Source organism: Babylonia areolata, chromosome 33, assembly GCF_041734735.1.
Source record: "Babylonia areolata isolate BAREFJ2019XMU chromosome 33, ASM4173473v1, whole genome shotgun sequence".
In the NCBI taxonomy this organism is placed as follows: Eukaryota; Metazoa; Mollusca; class Gastropoda; order Neogastropoda; family Buccinidae; genus Babylonia; species Babylonia areolata.
In genome coordinates this window covers 130375-152037 of record NC_134908.1, presented here as the reverse complement: position 1 = coordinate 152037, position 21663 = coordinate 130375, and the positions used below count along the sequence as shown (strand labels likewise).

At 41.2% G+C, this 21663-nt stretch overlaps 1 protein-coding gene across 2 annotated transcripts in view; it reads right to left on the bottom strand.

Annotated features, from left to right (window-relative positions):
* Nucleotides 1-281: 281 nt before the first annotated feature.
* Nucleotides 282-21663, bottom strand: part of LOC143276799 (succinate dehydrogenase [ubiquinone] flavoprotein subunit, mitochondrial-like) — a 58471-nt gene continuing 37089 nt past the window's right edge. Inside the window, exons 11-16 of one of the 2 annotated variants that reach the window (XM_076581445.1) lie at nt 15478-15570; nt 12806-12904; nt 8243-8386; nt 5152-5265; nt 2654-2778; nt 282-1451 (exon numbers count right to left, since the gene is read on the bottom strand). In XM_076581445.1, the coding sequence (XP_076437560.1) occupies nt 2692-2778; nt 5152-5265; nt 8243-8386; nt 12806-12904; nt 15478-15570 (537 nt within the window). In that variant the 3' untranslated portion in view covers nt 282-1451; nt 2654-2691. Of the gene's footprint in view, nt 1452-2653; nt 2779-5151; nt 5266-5466; nt 5593-8242; nt 8387-12805; nt 12905-15477; nt 15571-21663 lie in introns of those variants that run through there. The other variant, XM_076581447.1, reaches the window with a different exon arrangement.

Below are 21663 nucleotides of genomic sequence, written 5' to 3'. Positions count from 1 at the left end.
TCTGCAAGACGAAGGTCCTCCAAAGGGAGGCCAGCATGTACGGCAGAGCAAGCAACAGCTGTTTTTCTCATGAAGTAATTAAGAGGGAACATAGCCCAGGGTTAACAGTAGGCTTGTGTGCAGCAACTGAGAGTGATGAGGGGCAGTACCACCTGTAAAATGCAATAGCGTACTGGACTGGATTGAACTGCATTGTATTGCATTGCATTGTATTGCATTGCATTGTACTGCACTGTTTTGTATCCACCTGCGTTTGCTCTCATCACACATTGAAACCATCAGGCGTTTCATTTTTCCAATTTATTTCATTTTGCATGAAAAACTTACAACTTAAGCATATCATATTTTTTTTCCATGCTGAGTCCTTCAATTTTACTATGTTCAACATGTCACTACAATAACACAAAAAACCAAAGGAAACAACTTTGAGCTGTGAACATTGGCCCTGACACACAAATCACACAAGGTGAGTCAAATATGATGCAGTGTGTCTGTCAGCTGAATGGGGTGGGGGGACGGGTGCAGGGGGGTGGGACTGGAGGCAGTAAACTGGGAACGAAACAGAAACAACAAAGCTGCAGGCATCGACTGAAAGTTGAGAAATAAAGGAAAATACATACAACTGATTTAACATACATAATAAAGAGTAACATTTGTACAATAAACCAACCAACCAACAACAAAAAACCCCTTAAAAGATGCAGCGCCAATAAGCGACCAAGAAAACTTCACAGTGAACAATTCTGATTGGGAATAATAACCAGCTGACCAAGGAGAAAGGGACGACAACAACCCACACTCCTTTCTCTTCACTTTCACACTGTCCAGGACACAGCGGTATGGCCACACTTTGCATCAAAAATACAGAAACCAATATTTTTCAGCATACTCTATCGCACTGCCACCATTGCATCTCTTCTCTGTCTTTCTTTAATGAGGAATAGTTAACAAAAATACAATATATAATGAATCAAAGTGATGCGAAGACGAACATCAACATCAAACCTCTTGTCCACAGAAACCACAAGGTCTGACAACACAGGGACATCACTCTCATTTGGTCAACAAACTAACCAAAAAATTGCCATAACCCATTCACTCCAGTCATTCCAACCATCACATGCACTGGACAGTTACCTCTTTTACTTAATTAACACACCAGTTATGAAGCATTCTTTGAGGTGAAAACTATTCCACCAATGTCTGAAAAGTACCACTCAGCACACTGGTATGTAATGCTTCCACCAATGTACATCATGCCATCCAAGCTACCCTAACAAAAGCTCATTTTTCAGGACACTGTCAATACTATGGGTCCTGTCATCCATTCCCCAAATGCTGATTTTGTTCTTGACGAGGGTCAGATAGAAATCCATCAAGAAATCCCAGTGAAGACTTCAATCACCAAGAGTGGGAAAACTGGTATGCCACACTCCATGTCCTCAGTGATCCTGAACAAGTAAAGAAACAAATATTAACTGACCAACACAACAGTAGTGAAGGGAAAGCTGTGAGAGCAGGAAAAGGATATCAACTTAATAATCGACCCGATAACAAACACACATGTTGCCCATACCAAATAACAAACAAATATGTTCCCCAATACCTTAAAACAAACACACATATTCCCCATACCTAATAGCTAACACACACATTCCCCATACCTAATAACAAACACACATGTTCCCCATACCTAATACCTAACACACATGTTCCCCATACCTAATAACAAACACACACATCCCCCATACCTAATAACAAACACACACATTCCCCATACCTAATAACAAACACACATGTTCCCCATACCTAATAGCTAACACACGTTCTGTTCCCCATACCTAATAACTAACACACATGTTCCCCATACCTAATAACTAACACACATGTTCCCCATACCTAATAACAAACACACATGTTCCCCATACCTAATAGCTAACACACATTCTGTTCCCCATACCTAATAGCTAACACACATGTTTCCCATACCTAATAGCTAACACACGTTCTGTTCCCATACCTAATAGCTAACACACTTGTTCCCCATACCTAATAGCTAACACACGTTCTGTTCCCCATACCTAATAGCTAACACACATGTTCCCCATACCTAATAGCTAACACACATGTTCCCCATACCTAATAACAAATACATGTTCCCCATACCTAATAACAAACACACATGTTCCCCATACCTAATAGATAACACACTTGTTCCCCATACCTAATAGCTAACACACACGTTCCCCATACCTAATAGCTAACACATGTTCCCCATACCTAATAACAAATACATGTTCCCCATACCTAATAACAAACACACATGTTCCCCATACCTAATAGCTAACACACACGTTCCCCATACCTAATAGCTAACACACATGTTCCCCATACCTAATAACAAACACACATGTTCCCCATACCTAATAACAAACACACATGTTCCCCATACCTAATAGCTAACACACACGTTCCCCATACCTAATAACAAACACACACGTTCCCCATACCTAATAGCTAACACACACGTTCCCCATACCTAATAGCTAACACACATGTTCCCCATACCTAATAGCTAACACACACGTTCCCCATACCTAATAGCTAAAACACATGTTCCCCATACCTAATAACAAATACATGTTCCCCATACCTGATAACAAAGAAAGGTGGTGATGGCATGTACTGGTCTCAGTAGGATCTGATTGCAGGTTCCACATTGGGACAGTCCTGTTCATCCAGTGTTCCATCAATAACAGGTCGGTACTCCAGGGTCACCTACAGATAAATCAGATCATGTTGTTCTGTCAATAACAGGTAGACCAGTCACCTACAAATCAATCATGTTGTTCCATCAATAACAGGTCGGTACTCCAGGGTCACCTACAGATCAATCATGTTGTTCCATCAATAACAGGTAGACCAGTCACCTACAGATCAATCAGATCATGTTGTTCTGTCAATAACAGGCAGACCAGTCACCTACAAATCAATCATGTTGTTCCGTCAATAACAGGTAGACCAGTCACCTACAGATCAATCATGTTGTTCCGTCAATAACAGGTAGACCAGTCACCTACAAATCAATCATGTTGTTCCGTCAATAACAGGTAGTCCTGTCACCTACAAATCAATCCAATCATGTTGTTCCGTCAATAACAGATTGGTAGACCAGTCACCTACAAATCAATCCAATCATGTTGTTCCATCAATAATAGGTTGGTGGTCCAGTCACCTATAAATCAATTATGTTGTTCTGTCAATAACAGTCACCTGTAAATCAATTATGTTGTTCTGTCAATAACAGGTAGACCAGTCACCTACAAATCAATCATGTTGTTCTGTCAATAACAGGTTGGTAGACCAGTCACCTACAGATCAATCATGTTGTTCTGTCAATAACAGGTTGATAGACCAGTCAACTACAAATCAATCATGTTGTTCCGTCAATAATAGGTTGGTAGACCAGTGACCTACAAATCAATCATGTTGTTCTGTCAATAACAGGTTGGTAGACCAGTCACCTACAGATCAATCATGTTGTTCCGTCAATAACGGGTTGGTAGACCAGTCACCTACAAATCAATCATGTTGTTCCGTCAATAACGGGTTGGTAGTCCAGTCACCTACAAATCAATCATGTTGTTCCATCAATAATAGGTTGATAGACCAGTCAACTACAAATCAATCATGTTGTTCCATCAATAACAGGTAGACCAGTCATCTACAAATCAATCATGTTCCATCAATAACGGGTTGGTAGTCCAGTCACCTACAAATCAATCATGTTGTTCCATCAATAATAGGTTGATAGACCAGTCAACTACAAATCAATCATGTTGTTCCATCAATAACAGGTAGACCAGTCACCTACAAATCAATCATGTTCCATCAATAACGGGTTGGTAGTCCAGTCACCTACAAATCAATCCAATCATGTTGTTCCATCAATAACAGGTCAGTAGACAAGTCACCTACAAATCAGTCCAATTATGTTGTTCCACCAATAACAGGTCAGCAGTCCTGTCACCTAAAAATCAATCATGTTGTTCTGTCAATAGGATGGTAGTCCTGTCACCTACAAATCTATCATGTTGTTCAACCAATAACAGGCTGGTATTCCAGTCACATAAAAATCATTCCATATATGTTGAAGAAGGGCTGACTTTCTGTCAGGTCTTGAAACCAGTTGATGAAAACCCAAAATAATGTCAAAAGGTCAGCCTAATCCTCTCGCTCAGTCCATGTAAACTTAAAACCAAGTTAATAAACACTAATAATAACCCATGCCTGTTTCAGTCCATGTAAAACTAAAACCACTTAAAACACTGAAAAGTACCCATGTCTGTTTCAGTCCATGTAAAACTAAAACCACTTAAAACACTGAAAAGCACCCATGTCTGTTTCAGTCCATGTAAAACTAAAACCACTTAAAACACTGAAAAGCACCCATGTCTGTTTCAGTCCATATAAAATTCAAATCAAGTTTTAAAAAAGCCTTGAAAATCACCCACGTCTGTAAAATTCAAATCAAGTTTTAAAAAAGCCTTGAAAATCATCCACGTCTGTTCCAGTCCATGTAAAATCAAAACCAGTTTTAAAAAAGCCTTGAAAATCACACATGTCTGTTCCAGTCCATGTAAAATTAAAACCAGTTTTAAAAAAAGCCTTGAAAATCATCCACATCTGTTCCAGTCCATGTAAAATTAAAACCAGTTTTAAAAAAGCCTTGAAAATCACCCATGTCTGTTCAAGTCCATGTAAAATTAAAACCAGTTTTAAAAAAGCCTTGAAAATCACCCACGTCTGTTCCAGTCCATGTAAAATTAAAACCAAGTTAAAAACACTGAAAATCATCCATGTCCATGTAAAATTAAAACCAAGTTTAAAAAAACACCTGAAACTGCAAATACTGAAAAATTTGTTTTATACAAAAACACAGCCACCTATGGAATGAGCAGTGTAGAAGTCATACCACTGACATGATTAAAGTGGTGTGCTGCCAAACACACACACACACACAAACCTTTGTAATTCCTTCACATCTTTCTCTGCCCCTCCCTCCCCCAGTCCCACCACCCACCCCTCCAAGAGGAAAGAATGACTACTACCCCCCCCCCCCTTCCCCCCACCCTCCCCAACCTGACTGACCTTTCCGGAGTCCTCATCCACGTAGGCCAGAGTGTGTTTCCTCCAGTGCTGACTCAGGGGCAGCTTCTTCTGGCCCTTGATGGGTTTGCTGTAGTCGTATTCATCCACGCGTTTCTGCACACACATAAACATATTCATCCATGTTTCTGCACACACATAAACATATTCATCCATATTTCTGCACACACATAAACGTATTCATCCACGCGTTTCTGCACACACATAAACATATTCATCCATGTTTCTGCACACACATAAACATATTCATCCATGTTTCTGCACACACATAAACGTATTCATCCACGCGTTTCTGCACACACATAAACATATTCATCCATGTTTCTGCACACACATAAACATATTCATCCATGTTTCTGCACACACATAAACGTATTCATCCATGTTTCTGCACACACATAAAACGTATTCATCCACGCGTTTCTGCACACACATAAACGTATTCATCCATGTTTCTGCACACACATAAACATATTCATCCATGTTTCTGCACACACATAAACGTATTCATCCATGTTTCTGCACACACATGAATGTAGACATCAACATTTTTCTGCACAAACATGAATGTAAACATCCACATGTTTCTGCACACACATGATTGTAGGCATGTACCTGTACAAACAACTGCATACATTCACATCTTTAGCAAACACATAAATGTATTCATCCATGTGTTTCTGCACACTCATAAATGTATTCATCCACACGTTTCTGCACACACATAAACATATGAATACATCCACACATTTCTGCACAAGCATAAAAACACCTTTGTCACAAAAAAGTATTGTGTTGGACTGCATTGCTTTGCACTCAATTACTTTACTATTTGTCACAACCATGTTCATTGTGTTGTATCACACTGTATTGTATTGTATCATTTTTATCACAACAATGTTGCATTGTGTTTATCACATGGTATTGTATTACTTTTCGTCACAAGAATGTTACATTGTGTTGCATCACATGGTATTGTATTACTTTTTTTAACAACATTGCATTGTGTTTATCACATGGTATTGTATTACTTTTCGTCACAAGAATGTTACATTGTGTTGCATCACATGGTTTTGTATTACTTTTTGTAACAACATTACATTGTGTTGTATCACATGGTATTGTATTACTTTTCGTCACAACAACATTACATTGTGTTGTATCACATGGTATTGTATTACTTTTTGTCACAACATTACATTGTGTTGTATCACATGGTATTGTATTACTTTTTGTCACAAGAATGTTACATTGTGTTGTATCACATGGTATTGTATTACTTTTTGTCACAAGAATGTTACATTGTGTTGTATCACATGGTATTGTATTACTTTTTGTCACAACATTACATTGTGTTTATCACATGGTATTGTATTACTTTTTGTCACAACATTACATTGTGTTGTATCACATGGTATTGTATTACTTTTTGTCACAAGAATGTTACATTGTGTTGTATCACATGGTATTGTATTACTTTTTGTCACAACATTACATTGTGTTTATCACATGGTATTGTATTACTTTTTGTCACAAGAATGTTACATTGTGTTGTATCACATGGTATTGTATTACTTTTTGTCACAACATTACATTGTGTTTATCACATGGTTTTGTATTACTTTTTGTCACAACATTACATTGTGTTTATCACATGGTATTGTATTACTTTTTGTCACAACATTACATTGTGTTGTATCACATGGTATTGTATTACTTTTTGTCACAACATTACATTGTGTTGTATCACATGGTATTGTATTACTTTTTGTCACAACATTACATTGTGTTGTATCACATGGTATTGTATTACTTTTCGTCACAACATTACATTGTGTTGTATCACATGGTATTGTATTACTTTTTGTCACAAGAATGTTACATTGTGTTGTATCACATGGTATTGTATTACTTTTCGTCACAACATTACATTGTGTTGTATCACATGGTATTGTATTACTTTTTGTCACAAGAATGTTACATTGTGTTGTATCACATTGTATTGTATTACTTTTTGACACAAGAATGTTACATGGTATCACATTGTATTGTATCACATTGTACTCATTGTATTGTATCACACTGTACTCTCACAACAGACTTCTCTGCCTGCAACAAATGCCCGAAGTATATGTGCAGAAACATGAAGAAAATGAAACTTGTATGAGAACATCCTCTACAATGTACATCCACAGCATTTGATGATCATGGAAACAAACACCAACACATCAGTGTTCGTACTACAATCCAGTGATCATGGAAACAAACACCCACACATCAGTGTTCATACTACAATCCAGTGTTCATGGAAACAAACACCCACACATCAGTGTTTGTACTACAATCCAGTGTTCATGGAAACAAACACCCACACATCAGTGTTCGTACTACAATCCAGTGATCATGGAAACAAACACCCACACATCAGTGTTCGTACTACAATCCAGTGTTCATGGAAACAAACACCCACACATCAATGTTCGTACTACAATCCAGTGTTCATGGAAACAAACACCCACACATCAGTGTTCAAACTACAATCCAGTGTTCATGGAAACAAACACCCACACATCAGTGTTCGTACTACAATGCAGTGTTCATGGAAACAAACACCCACACATCAGTGTTTGTACTACAATCCAGTGTTCATGGAAACACCCACACATCAGTGTTCGTACTACAATCCAGTGATCATGGAAACAAACACCCACACATCAGTGTTCATGCAACAATCCAGTGATCATGGAAACAAACACCAACACATCAGTGTCCGTACTACAATCCAGTGATCATGGAAACAAACACCCACACATCAGTGTTCAAACTACAATCCAGTGATCATGGAAACAAACACCCACACATCAGTGTTCATACTACAACCCAGTGTCCACGTACTGTGAAGTCTTCCCGGGCATGGCCCCCCAGACTCTCCTTAAACAAACAGCATTACATAGTGTTCATGCAACAATCCAGTGTCCACGTACTGTGAAGTCTTCCCGGGCATGGCCCCCCAGACTCTCCTTAAACAAACAGCATTACACAGTGTTCATGCAACAATCCAGTGTCCACCTACTGTGAAGTCTTCGCGGGCGTGGGCCCCCCGACTCTCCTTGCGCTGCTCGGCACCGACGATGGTCTGCACAGCGTTGATCATCAGGTTCTGTAACTCCAGCGTCTCAACCAGGTCTGTGTTCCAGATCAGACCCCGATCTGTCACCTGCAAAATACAGAGGCTGGGTGGACTGAACATTACTTAAAATCCCCCCAAAACCAAGGTTTAAGTTGAAGGTCCTACAGCCTTTTGTGGCTATCACGGCAGTGAATTCACACCCACTGTTTAGGGCTCAGCATTAGAAAGAGGGGCCCAATCATCTCCTGCCATTCTAACCTCCCCCACATGGTCAGCTGCTAATTCACACCTGGATGCAGTGAGGAAAATCCCATGGTCACAACACCATGCTGAAAGGAGCATCGAATCATGATCACTGGAGAACACTGGATCAATGTCCAACGCCTGACTGATTCCGTTACATTTGTTTAATGATAGCTCTAACCTGAACTGATTCTTCTATGGCACCCCCCTAATATTATATTGTTTAATGATAGCTCTAACCTGAACTCATTCTGATATGGCATCCCCCTAATATTATATTGTTTAATGATAGCTCTAACCTGAACTGATTCTGCTATGGCACCCCCTAATATTATATTGTTTAATGATAGCTCTAACCTGAACTGATTCTGCTATGGCACCCCCTAATATTGTTTAATGATAGCTCTAACCTGAACTGATTCTGCTATGGCATCCCCCTAATATTATATTGTTTAATGATAGCTCTAACCTGAACTGATTCTGCTATGGCACCCCCCTAATATTATATTGTTTAATGATAGCTCTAACCTGAACTGATTCTGCTATGGCACCCCCCTAATATTATATTGTTTAATGATAGCTCTAACCTGAACTGATTCTGCTATGGCACCCCCTAATATTATATTGTTTAATGATAGCTCTAACCTGAACTGATTCTGCTATGGCATCCCCCTATTATTATATTGTTTAATGATAGCTCTAACCTGAACTGATTCTGCTATGGCACCCCCCAAATATTATATTGTTTAATGATAGCTCTAACCTGAACTGATTCTGCTATGGCACCCCCCTAATATTATATTATTTAATGATATAGCTTTAGCCTGAACTGATTCTGCTATGGCATCCCCCTAATATTATATTGTTTAATGATAGAGCTTTAACCTGAACTGATTCTGCTATGGCACCCCCCTAATATTACATTGTTTAATGATAGAGCTTTAACCTGAACTGATTCTGCTATGGCACCCCCCAAATATTATATTGTTTAATGATAGCTCTAACCTGAACTGATTCTGCTATGGCACCCCCCTAATATTATATTGTTTAATGATATAGCTTTAACCTGAACTGATTCTGCTACAGCACCCCCCTAATATTATATTGTTTAATGATAGCTTTAACCTGAACTGATTCTGCTATGGCACCCCCCTAATATTACATTGTTTGATGATAGCTTTAACCTGTCTGATTCTGCTATGGCACCCCCCTTATATTATTTGATGATAGCTTTCACCTGTCTGATTCTGCTATGGCACCCCCCTAAAATTGCACTGTTTGATCATAGCTTTAACCTGAATGATTCATCTGTGGTAGCCCCCTAACATTACACTGTTTAAAGGAAGCTTTAACCTGATTCTGCTATGGCACCCCCAGAACATTATATTGTTTGATGATAGTTTTAACCTGAATGATTCTGATATGACACCCCCAGGACATTATATTGTCTGATGATAGTTTTCACCTGAATGATTCTGATATGACACCCCCAGGACATTATATTGTCTGATGATAGCTTTAACCTGATTCATTTTGCTACGGCACCCACCCAACATTACATCATTTGAGGATAACTTTAATCTGAACTGATTCTGCTATGGCACCCCCAGAACGTTATACTGTTTGATGATAGCTTTAACCTGATTCTGCTATGGCACCCCCAGAACATTATATTGTTTGATGATAGCTTTAACCTGATTCTGCTATGGCACCCCCAGAACATTATACTGTTTGATGATAACTTTAACCTGATTCTGCTATGGCACCCCCAGAACATTATATTGTTTGATGATAACTTTAACCTGAACTGATTCTGCTATGGCACCCCCAGAACGTTATACTGTTTGATGACAGCTTTAACCTGACTGATTCTACTATAGTGCCCCCAGAACATTATACTGTTTGATGATAGCTTTAACCTGATTCTGCTATGGCACCCCCAGAACATTATGTTGTTTGATAATAGCTTTAACCTGTCTGATTCTGCTATGGCACCCCTTAACATACTGTTTAAAGGTAACTTTAACCTGACTCATTCTCCTATGGCACCCCCCTACCATTATATTGTTTGATGATAGCTTTAACCTGACTGATTCTGCTAGGGCACACCCCTACCATTATATTATTTGATGATAGCTTTAACCCGACTCATTCTCCTATGACACCCCCCTACCATTACAATGTTTGATAATAGCTTTAATCTAACTGATTCTTCTGACATTATTGTTTGATGAGAGCTTTAATCTGATTAATTCTACTATGGCATCCCCAATATCATTGTTTGATGAGAGCTTTAATCTGATTGATTCTGCTATGGCACCCCCCAGCATTGTTTGATGAGGGCTTCAAACTGACTGAATCTGCTTTAATCTGATTCATTTTGATATGGCACCCCCCAAGATCATTGTCTGATGAGAGCTTTAATCTGACTGATTCTGATATGGCACCCCCTAACATTGTTTGATGAGAGCTTTAACCTGATTCATTCGGATATGGCACCCCCCAACATTATTGTTTGATGACAGCTTTAATTTAATTCATTCTGATATGGCACCCACAACATTATTGTTTAATGAGAGCTTTAACCTGATTCATTTGGATATGGCACCCCCAACAATATTGTTTGATGAGAGCTTTAATTTAATTAATTCTGATATGGCACCCCCAACATTATTGTTTGATGAGAGCTTTAATTTAATTCATTCTGATATGGCACCCCCAACATTACTGTTTGATGAGAGCTTTAATTTAATTCATTCTGATATGGCACCCCCAACATTATTATTTGATGAGAGCTTTAATGTGATTCATTCTGATATGGCACCACCAACAATATTGTTTGATGAGAGCTTTAATCTGATTCATTCTGATATGGCACCCCCAACATTATTGTTTGATGAGAGCTTTAATGTGATTCATTCTGATATGGCACCCCCTAACATTGTTTGATGAGAGCTTTAATCTGATTGATTCTGATACGGCACCCCCAAAAATTATTGTTTGATGAGAGCTTTAATCTGACTGATTCTGATATGGCACCCCCAAAAATTATTGTTTGATGAGAGCTTTAATCTGATTGATTCTGATATGGCACCCCCAAACGTTGCTTGATGAGAGCTTTAATCTGATTCACTGTGATATAGCACCCCCAACGTTATTGTTTGATGAGACCTTTAACCTGATTCATTCCAATATGGCACCCCCAACATTATTGTTTGATGAGAGCTTTAACCTGATTCATTCTGATGTGGCACCTCCTACCATTGCATTGTTTGATGAGAGCTTTAATGTGAGTTATTCTGATATGGCACCCCCAACATTATTGTTTGATGAGAGCTTTAATGTGAGTTATTCTAATATGGCACCACCAACAACATTATTTGATGAGAGCTTTAATCTGATTCATTCTGATATGGCACCCCCTAACATTGTTTGATGAGAGCTTTAATCTGATTGATTCTGATATGGCACCCCCCAAAATTATTGTTTGATGAGAGCTTTAATCTGACTGATTCTGATATGGCACCCCCAAAAATTATTGTTTGATGAGAGCTTTAATCTGACTGATTCTGATATGGTACCCCCCAACATTGTTTGATGAGAGCTTTAATGTGATTCATTCTGATATGGCACCCCTACCATTGCATTGTTTGAGGAGAGCTTTCCTCTGATTCATTCTGATATGGCACACCCCAACATTATTGTTTGATGAGAGCTTTAATGTGATTCATTCTGATATGGCACCCCCGACATTAATGTTTGATCAGAGCTTTAATTTGATTCATTCTGATATGGCACCCCCAACATTACTGTTTGATGAGAGCTTTAATTTGATTCATTTTGATATGGCACCCACAACATTACTGACACCCACCCACACAAAGGCACAACAGTTCACAGACACACACAGACACAACAGAACACAGACACACGCAGACACAACAGACTACAGACACACATTAACACAACAGACCACACACACACACACAGACACAACAGACCACCAATACACACACAGACACAACATACTACAACACACACAGACACAATACACTACAGACACACACTAACACAACACACTACAGACACAATCTAACACAAAACACTACAGACACACACTAACACAACACACTACAGACACACACTAACTCAACACACTAACACAACACACTACAAACACACACAGAGACACAACAGACTACAGACACACACAAACAGACAAAATAGACCCACGCACAGACACAGACACACAAACCCACACACCTTGAGGTCGTCCATGGCCTTGTAGATATCAGCCATCTTGGCACATCCAGCCAACATGGTGGGTCCATCCCTGAACACTCCCGCATGATTCTGCATCGTCTGTACATAGAACACACGACTGTAGAGCCCACATGATTCTGCATTGTCTGTACATAGAACATGTGTGTAGAACCCACATGATTCTGCAATGTCTGTACATAGAACACACGTCTATAGAGCCCGCATGATTCTGCATTGTCTGTACATAGAACACACGTCTGTAGAGCCCACATGATTCTGCATTGTCTGTACATAGAACACACGTCTGTAGAGCCCACATGATTCTGCATTGTCTGAACATAGAACACCCTGTACATAGACCGCATGATTCTGCATCATATGTACAAAGAACACACATTGTCTGAATATTGACCACATGGTTCTGCATCATCTGTACACAGAACACACTTTGTATATTGACCACATGATTCTGCATCATCTGTACACAGTACACACATTGTCTGTATATACAGCACATGATTCAGTGTTAGTCTGTACACAACACACATACTGTATTTACATAGATCACATGGTTCTGTATCACCTGTACACAGAACACACACTGTCTGTAGTACGGAACATGTATTTACATACTACATTGTTCTGCATCATCTGTACACAGAACACACACGGTATATAGACCACATGATTCTACATCATCTGTACACAGAACACACTGTCTAGAACACATTATCTGTATATAGACCACATGCTTCTGCATCTTCTGTACATAGAACACACACGCTCTTTACATAGAAAACATGACTGCTTCATGAGTACACAGAACACACCGTACATAGAGCACATGGTTCTCCAACGTCTAAACATAGAACACACTGTCTGTATATAGACCACATGGTTCTACATCATTTGCACATAGAACACACTGTATAAAGACATGATTCTACAGCATCTGTAGATAGAACATACTGTCTGTATATAGACCACATGGTTCTGCATTGTCTTTTCATTAAACACACAATATCTGTATAAAACACGATTCAGCATTGTACATATAGCACACATTATATATAGACCACATGATTCTGCATCATCTGCACATTGAACACACTGTCTAAATATAGACCACATGATTCTGCATCATCTGCACATTGAACACACTGTCTAAATATAGACCACATGATTCTGCATCATCTGCACATTGAACATGCTGTCTAAATATAGACCACATGATTCTGCATCATCTGCACATTGAACACACTGTCTAAATATAGACCACATGATTCTGCATCATCTGCACATTGAACAGTCTAAATATAGACCACGTGATTCTGCATCATCTGCACATTGAACATGCTGTCTAAATATAGACCACGTGATTCTGCATCATCTGCACATTGAACATGCTGTCTAAATATAGACCACGTGATTCTGCATCATCTGCACATTGAACACAGTCTAAATATAGACCACGTGATTCTGCATCATCTGCACATTGAACACACTGTCTAAATATAGACCACGTGATTCTGCATCATCTGTACATTGAACATGCTGTCTAAATATAGACCACGTGATTCTGCATCATCTGCATATTGAACACACTGTCTACATATAGACCACGTGATTCTGCATCATCTGCACATTGAACACACTGTCTAAATATAGACCACGTGATTCTGCATCATCTGCACATTGAACACACTGTCTAAATATAGACCACATGATTCTGCATCATCTGCACATTGAACATGCTGTCTAAATATAGACCACGTGATTCTGCATCGTCTGTACATAGACCACATGGTTCTGAATCGTCTGTACATAGAACACACTGTCTGAAAATAGTACAACACATGGTTCTGAAACATCTGTACGTTGAACATGTGGTTCTGCATTGTGAATTGAATATACATCATCTGTATATAGAACACAATGTCATGCATTGTCTGTATATAGAACACACATAGTCTGTGCATATGTGACATGGTTCAGTGTTAGTCTGTACACTGAACATATATTGTCTTTACATAGAACATATGGTTCTGCATCATCTGCAAAGAACACACACATTGTACACAGACCACATGGTCCTGCACAAAGAACATACATCAGCTGTACAAAGAACACATATCACAACCTCCTATCACAGTGTGAGGCCCGTTTATTAAACACACATCACATTCTGTCACTAATAACAGACTGAAAGGTCTGTAGACAGAACACACATCACAATGCGTCACTTAAAGTACACTGTCAGGACTGTGTATAGCACACACATCATCTATATCACTTGGGGTACACTGTAAGGTCTATACATAGAACACACATCACAACGTGTCACTTATAGCAGGCTGAGGTCTGTACATAGAACACACATTCTTTGTCAGATACAGGTGACTGTGCATCGGCCATTCCCTTATCTACCCCCCACCCCTCCCCTATTGTCCTTCTGTCTGCTGTGATTGCTATATGTGTGTAACTGGGATTATTGTGTGTGGAGGTTACTTTGACACAATCAGCATTTATTGCCTTTCATGTACACATACTGAATGACATGTGATTCCCATGTACTGTTCAAGAATTTTACACCATAGATCAATATCACTTTTTCATGATAATAAAAGCATTTTGTTTTCTGTATCCCACCCCCACCCTGTACAAGAACTGACCTTCTGCATGTCCAGTCTCAGCTCAGCGGTGGGGATTGAACCATTGGCATGACGCAGACGGTCCAGATTCGCCACTGATGCCTCGCCCGCATTCTGCAGTCACAACAAAAAGATCATTTTACAACTGAGGCACTGATGCCTCTCCTGTATTCTGCAGTCACAACAAAAAGATCATTTTACAACTGAGGCACTGATGCCTCGCCCGCATTCTGCAGTCACAATAAAAAGATCATTTTACAACTGAGGCACTGATGCCTCTCCTGTATTCTGCAGTCATAACAAAAAGATCATTTTACAACTGAGGCACTGATGCCTCTCCTGTATTCTGCAGTCACAACAAAATCAACAACTGAACTACTACAATTAGATGATGTGTTAACTGCATAAACATGAGTTAGATCAACAACTGCACTACTACAATCAAATGATGTGTCAATTGCATAAACATGAGTCAAATCAACAACTGAATAGTGAACTACTACAATTAGATGTGTAAACTGCATAAACAGACTGAAAAAATATTTTTTGTTCACCATCAGAAAAGCAAAATTTTGTGCATCTACTGAAACACTGAGCTGGTTTGTGCCAGACATCTTGGTCATGCCCAGTTGCCTTTCTCTAATATCCAAACAACCTATACATTAACATCTGTCAATTTAGTCATCTATTCCTTTTCCACGACTCTACCACTCAGACATTTCAAAACAAAAGTAGGTATCACATACTGAATGATCCCCACAGAAACTGACTTTGAGGACTGACATTCAAAAGAAGTTATAAATCATCTCAATGACTTTGGCTAATATTTGAAACCTAGCTAAGGTAATGCTCTTGACCCCTTGGCTGCCTGTATGATGAGATAACTCGTCAGTGCAAGCATGTTCGCTTCGCTGCCACAATGACGAGATAACTCGTCATCAAAATATTCTGACTTTTCCCTGGTTTGCATTCAGTTCGTCGACAAAAATACTGGTAGCTTAAGGTTGGGGAATCTTTCTAGATTCTATTCATAGCTAGAAACACCATCTACATCATGAGGCAGTCCTTTATTTGAGCATTTTGGTTGGGTTACTGGCTGCAATGTTTGCCTGACTCCTCTCCTCGCTCGCTCAACAAACGTCGGACTGATGCTGTGCTCAAGACATGTGATCATCGCGAACTAAATCAACTAAGATTGCTTTCTTTAGCTGCTGCTCAGAAAGAATTGAAGCCTAAATTCGAAGGAGAAGACAGTGATGAACATTTATAGGACAATTTGATAGAAAATAAAGGGAGCAATCAAGAGAGAGGCCAAGATACGACTATCAGTAAGTGATGCTGGCTGTACAGCTGTAGCAGACGACAGTAAGTGACCGATTTATCAGCAGGACACAGTGTGAGTGATTTTCTTGGCACTCAGCCAACGCAGTCTAATGAGAACTGGATAAAGTGACCATGTGAGAGGGGTGAAAAGGAGGGGGGGTGGAGACTGAGGGGGCGTGGCCTCACATCCATATTATCACTTGGAGAAGTCACAATGCACTGTGTATCTCTCTCTTTTAAATTTTTTTAAATATTTTTTTTATTGTGGTTGTTCTATTATGATTTTGTGCGTGCAGATATCCATTTGTCCAGAAAATATGAAATTTTAGTGCAAATTACCTGACTGATGTTCGTAATGAACAAGTTGAAAATGTGACAAAAAAACAACAACAACACTGATTTCAAAACAAAAGCATGTCACTGAAAATACATAAAACAGGAAAACATAATGCGTTTTGTATTCTTTATTCATTTAAATACCTTTTAGAAAATATGTACTTTATGGGTCTTTCTCCAATAACAAAGAGCAGAAAATTTTTTGAAAATTTATACCCGTTTTTTAAATTTTTTTAAACCTAGCAAATAGATTTCACTTGAATCTTATTATCCTGGCAGCGAAAGTGTTAAGGCTGTCACCAGATGTGGCGCAACACACATGGATCAGTCCACATGGTGTGACACCTCTCTGAAACTGACACTGCCCAATAACACACATAGATCAGTCCACATGGTGTGACACCTCTCTGAAACTGACACTGCCCAATAACACATGGATCAGGCCACATGGTGTGACACCTCTCTGAAACTGACACTGCCCAATAACACACATGGATCAGGCCACATGGTGTGACACCTCTCTGAAACTGACACTGCCCAATAACACATGGATCAGGCCACATGGTGTGACACCTCTCTGAAACTGACACTGCCCAATAACACATGGATCAGGCCACATGGTGTGACACCTCTCTGAAACTGACACTGCCCAATAACACATGGATCAGTCCACATGGTGTGACACCTGTCTGAAACTGACACTGCCCAATAACACACATGGATCAGTCCACATGGTGTGACACCTCTCTGAAACTGACACTGCCCAATAACACACATGGATCAGTCCACATGGTGTGACACCTGTCTGAAACTGACACTGCCCAATAACACACATGGATCAGTCCACATGGTGTAACACCTCTCTGAAACTGACACTGCCCAATAACACATGGATCAGTCCACATGGTGTGACACCTCTCTGAAACTGACACTGCCCAATAACACATGGATCAGGCCACATGGTGTGACACCTCTCTGAAACTGACACTGCCCAATAACACATGGATCAGGCCACATGGTGTGACACCTCTCTGAAACTGACACTGCCCAATAACACACATGGATCAGTCCACATGGTGTGACACCTGTCTGAAACTGACACTGCCCAATAACACACATGGATCAGGCCACATGGTGTGACACCTCTCTGAAACTGACACTGCCCAATAACACACATGGATCAGGCCACATGGTGTGACACCTCTCTGAAACTGACACTGCCCAATAACACACATGGATCAGTCCACATGGTGTGACACCTCTCTGAAACTGACACTGCCCAATAACACACATGGATCAGTCCACATGGTGTGACACCTCTCTGAAACTGACACTGCCCAATAACACAGGAAGCAACTCAGAGACATCGTGTTCAGACAGGAAACAACTTAGAGACATCATGGTCAGACAGGACGCAACTCAGAGACATCGTGTTCAGACAGGAAACAACTTAGAGACATCATGGTCAGACAGGAAACAACTTAGGGACATCATGGTCAGACAGGAAACAACTTAAAGACATCATGGTCAGACAGGAAACAACTTAGGGACATCATGGTCAGACAGGAAAGGAAACAACTTAGAGACATCATGGTCAGACAGGAAACAACTTAAAGACATCATGGTCAGACAGGAAACAACTTAGGGACATCATGGTCAGACAGGAAACAACTTAGGGACATCGTGTTCAGACAGGAAACAACTTAAAGACATCATGGTCAGACAGGAAACAACTTAGGGACATCATGGTCAGACAGGAAACAACTTAGGGACATCGTGTTCAGACAGGAAACAACTTAAAGACATCATGGTCAGACAGGAAACAACTCAGAGACATCATGGTCAGACAGGAAACAACTTAGAGACATCATGGTCAGACAGGAAACAACTTAAAGACATCATGGTCAGACAGGAAACAACTTAGGGACATCATGGTCAGACAGGAAACAACTTAGGGACATCATGGTCAGACAGGAAACAACTTAAAGACATCATGGTCAGACAGGAAACAACTTAGGGACATCATGGTCAGACAGGAAACAACTTAAAGACATCATGGTCAGACAGGAAACAACTCAGAGACATCATGGTCAGACAGGAAACAACTTAAAGACATCATGGTCAGACAGGAAACAACTTAGAGACATCATGGTCAGACAGGAAACAACTTAAAGACATCATGGTCAGACAGGAAACAACTTAGAGACATCATGGTCAGACAGGAAACAACTTCAAGACATCATGGTCAGACAGGAAACAACTTCAAGACATCATTGTCTAACAGAAAACAACTTTGAGACATCATGGTCAGACAAAAAGCTGCAAACCCTGCAACTGACTGTTTCTAGTAAGTGTACAACTGGGTAGGCAAGGGAGTTACAGAGGGTCTACCTTAGACAAAGAAGCCGCAAACCCTTTCATCATCAATGTGGTCACTAAGTATCTCAATTCCAAGCCCTGTAGCGATGGGAAAGGGGCGAAAACGGCAGGTGGAAGATGTCACTGGAAGCCGCAGTTCCAATCCTGCATGCAGGCGGTTCAGGATATTGGTCGCCTGATTGTTGACCCGGAGGTGACAGCATCACTCGGCAGCACCCTGAACGACCAAGCAGCCTTTTCTAGGGACAGCACTGCTTGCTCCACACGGAGAGGGGCCTAGAAAAGGTGGTCCAAACAAATGCTCATCTCCATACCCCCCAGTTGGCTAGCCGCGGTCAACGGGCATCTCCAAACGCGGTCGAACAACAATAGAGAAGAAAAGGCCGGCACCTGCCTCACAATTAGGTGCAAAAGGACTACAGGTAGCATGCTGGAACATCCGAACCATGCGTGACTCTGCAGACAGCAACCACCCAGAAAGGCGTTCCGCTCTAGTCGCACACGAACTTCAGAGACTGAACATTGACATTGCTGCCGTCAGCGAAGTCCGCTTTGCAGGGAAAGGCAGCCTCCAGGAACATGGCGCTGGGTACACCCTCTACTGGTCAGGCAAGCCAGAGACCGAGAGACGCCTTTATGGCGTAGGCTTTATGGTCAGGAGCACCATTGCCTCCAAGCTTGAAAACCTGCCAACAGGACACTCAGACCGAATTATGTCCATGCGCCTCCCACTACGGAACAAACAGCATGCCACTCTGTTCAGCGTGTACGCTCCAACCCTCCAAGCGGACCCCACAGAAAAGGTCAAGTTTTACACTGATCTGCGCAACCTCGTTCAGAACACCCCTGCTGACGACAAGGTCATCATCCTTGGCGACTTCAATGCCAGAGTTGGCCAAGATTCAGAAGCCTGGAAAGGAGTCCTTGGCAAGCATGGCGTTGGTAATTGCAACGACAATGGGCGCCTTCTTCTCGAGTTCTGTGCAGAGCAGCAGTTTACCATCACCAACACCATTTTCCAGCAGAAGGACAGCCTGAAGACAACGTGGATGCATCCTCGGTCCAAACATTGGCACCTCATTGATTACATCCTGATGCGCCAGAGAGACGTACGAGACGTCCTACACACCCGAGTGATGCCCAGCGCGGAGTGTCATACTGACCACCGCCTCGTCCGCAGCAAGCTCAGGCTCCACTTCAAGCCCAAACCAAAGAAAGGAGGAGCTCCTAGGAAGAAATTCCAGGTCGGCAACTTTCAGTCAGCTGAAGTGAAAGCTGAATTCCAGGCGAAGCTTCAGGACAAACTTGAAGACCCCAGTTGCCCCACAGACCCCTCTCCAGAAGCACTATGGGCACAGCTGAAATCAGCCATCCTGCAGTCCTCTGAAGAAGTCCTAGGGTTCTCGTCGAAAAAGAACAAGGACTGGTTTGACGAAAACAACCAGGAGATCCAAGAATTGCTGGCGAAGAAGAGATCAGCCCACAGGCTCACCTTGCACAACCGTCTTGTCCGGTGAAGAAAGCAACCTTCCGGCTCATATGCAGCAACCTCCAGCGCAAGCTTCGTGAGATTCAAAATGGGTGGTGGACCAACCTGGCAGAGAGGGCTCAGCTTTGTGCAGACACTGGTGACTACCGGGGCTTATACGAAGCCTTGAAGGCGGTGTACGGTCCCTCATACCAGGTCCAGAGTCCTTTGCGCAGCGCAGACGGCCAGGCGCTCTTCACAGACAAGACGTCGATCCTGAACAGGTGGTCGGAACATTTCCAGGCCCTCTTCAGCGCCAACCGCACGGTTCAAGACTCGGCAATTCTCCGCATCCCACAACAGCCAGTGAAATTACAACTGGACGAGCTACCAACCCTAGAAGAGGGCATTGAACAGCTGAAATGTGGCAAGGCAGCAGGGGTTGACGGAATTCCGCCGGAGGCGTGGAAGAATGGAGGCCCAGCACTACACTCCAAACTCCACAACCTCTTTGTCTGCTGCTGGGAGCAAGGCAAACTACCACAGGACCTCCGTGACGCAGTCATCATCACCCTGTATAAAAACAAGGGAGAAAAGTCGGACTGCTCCAACTACAGGGGGATAACTCTGCTCTCCATCGCAGGCAAGATCCTCGCCAGAGTCCTCCTAAATCGGCTGGTGCCTACTATCGCCGAAGAACA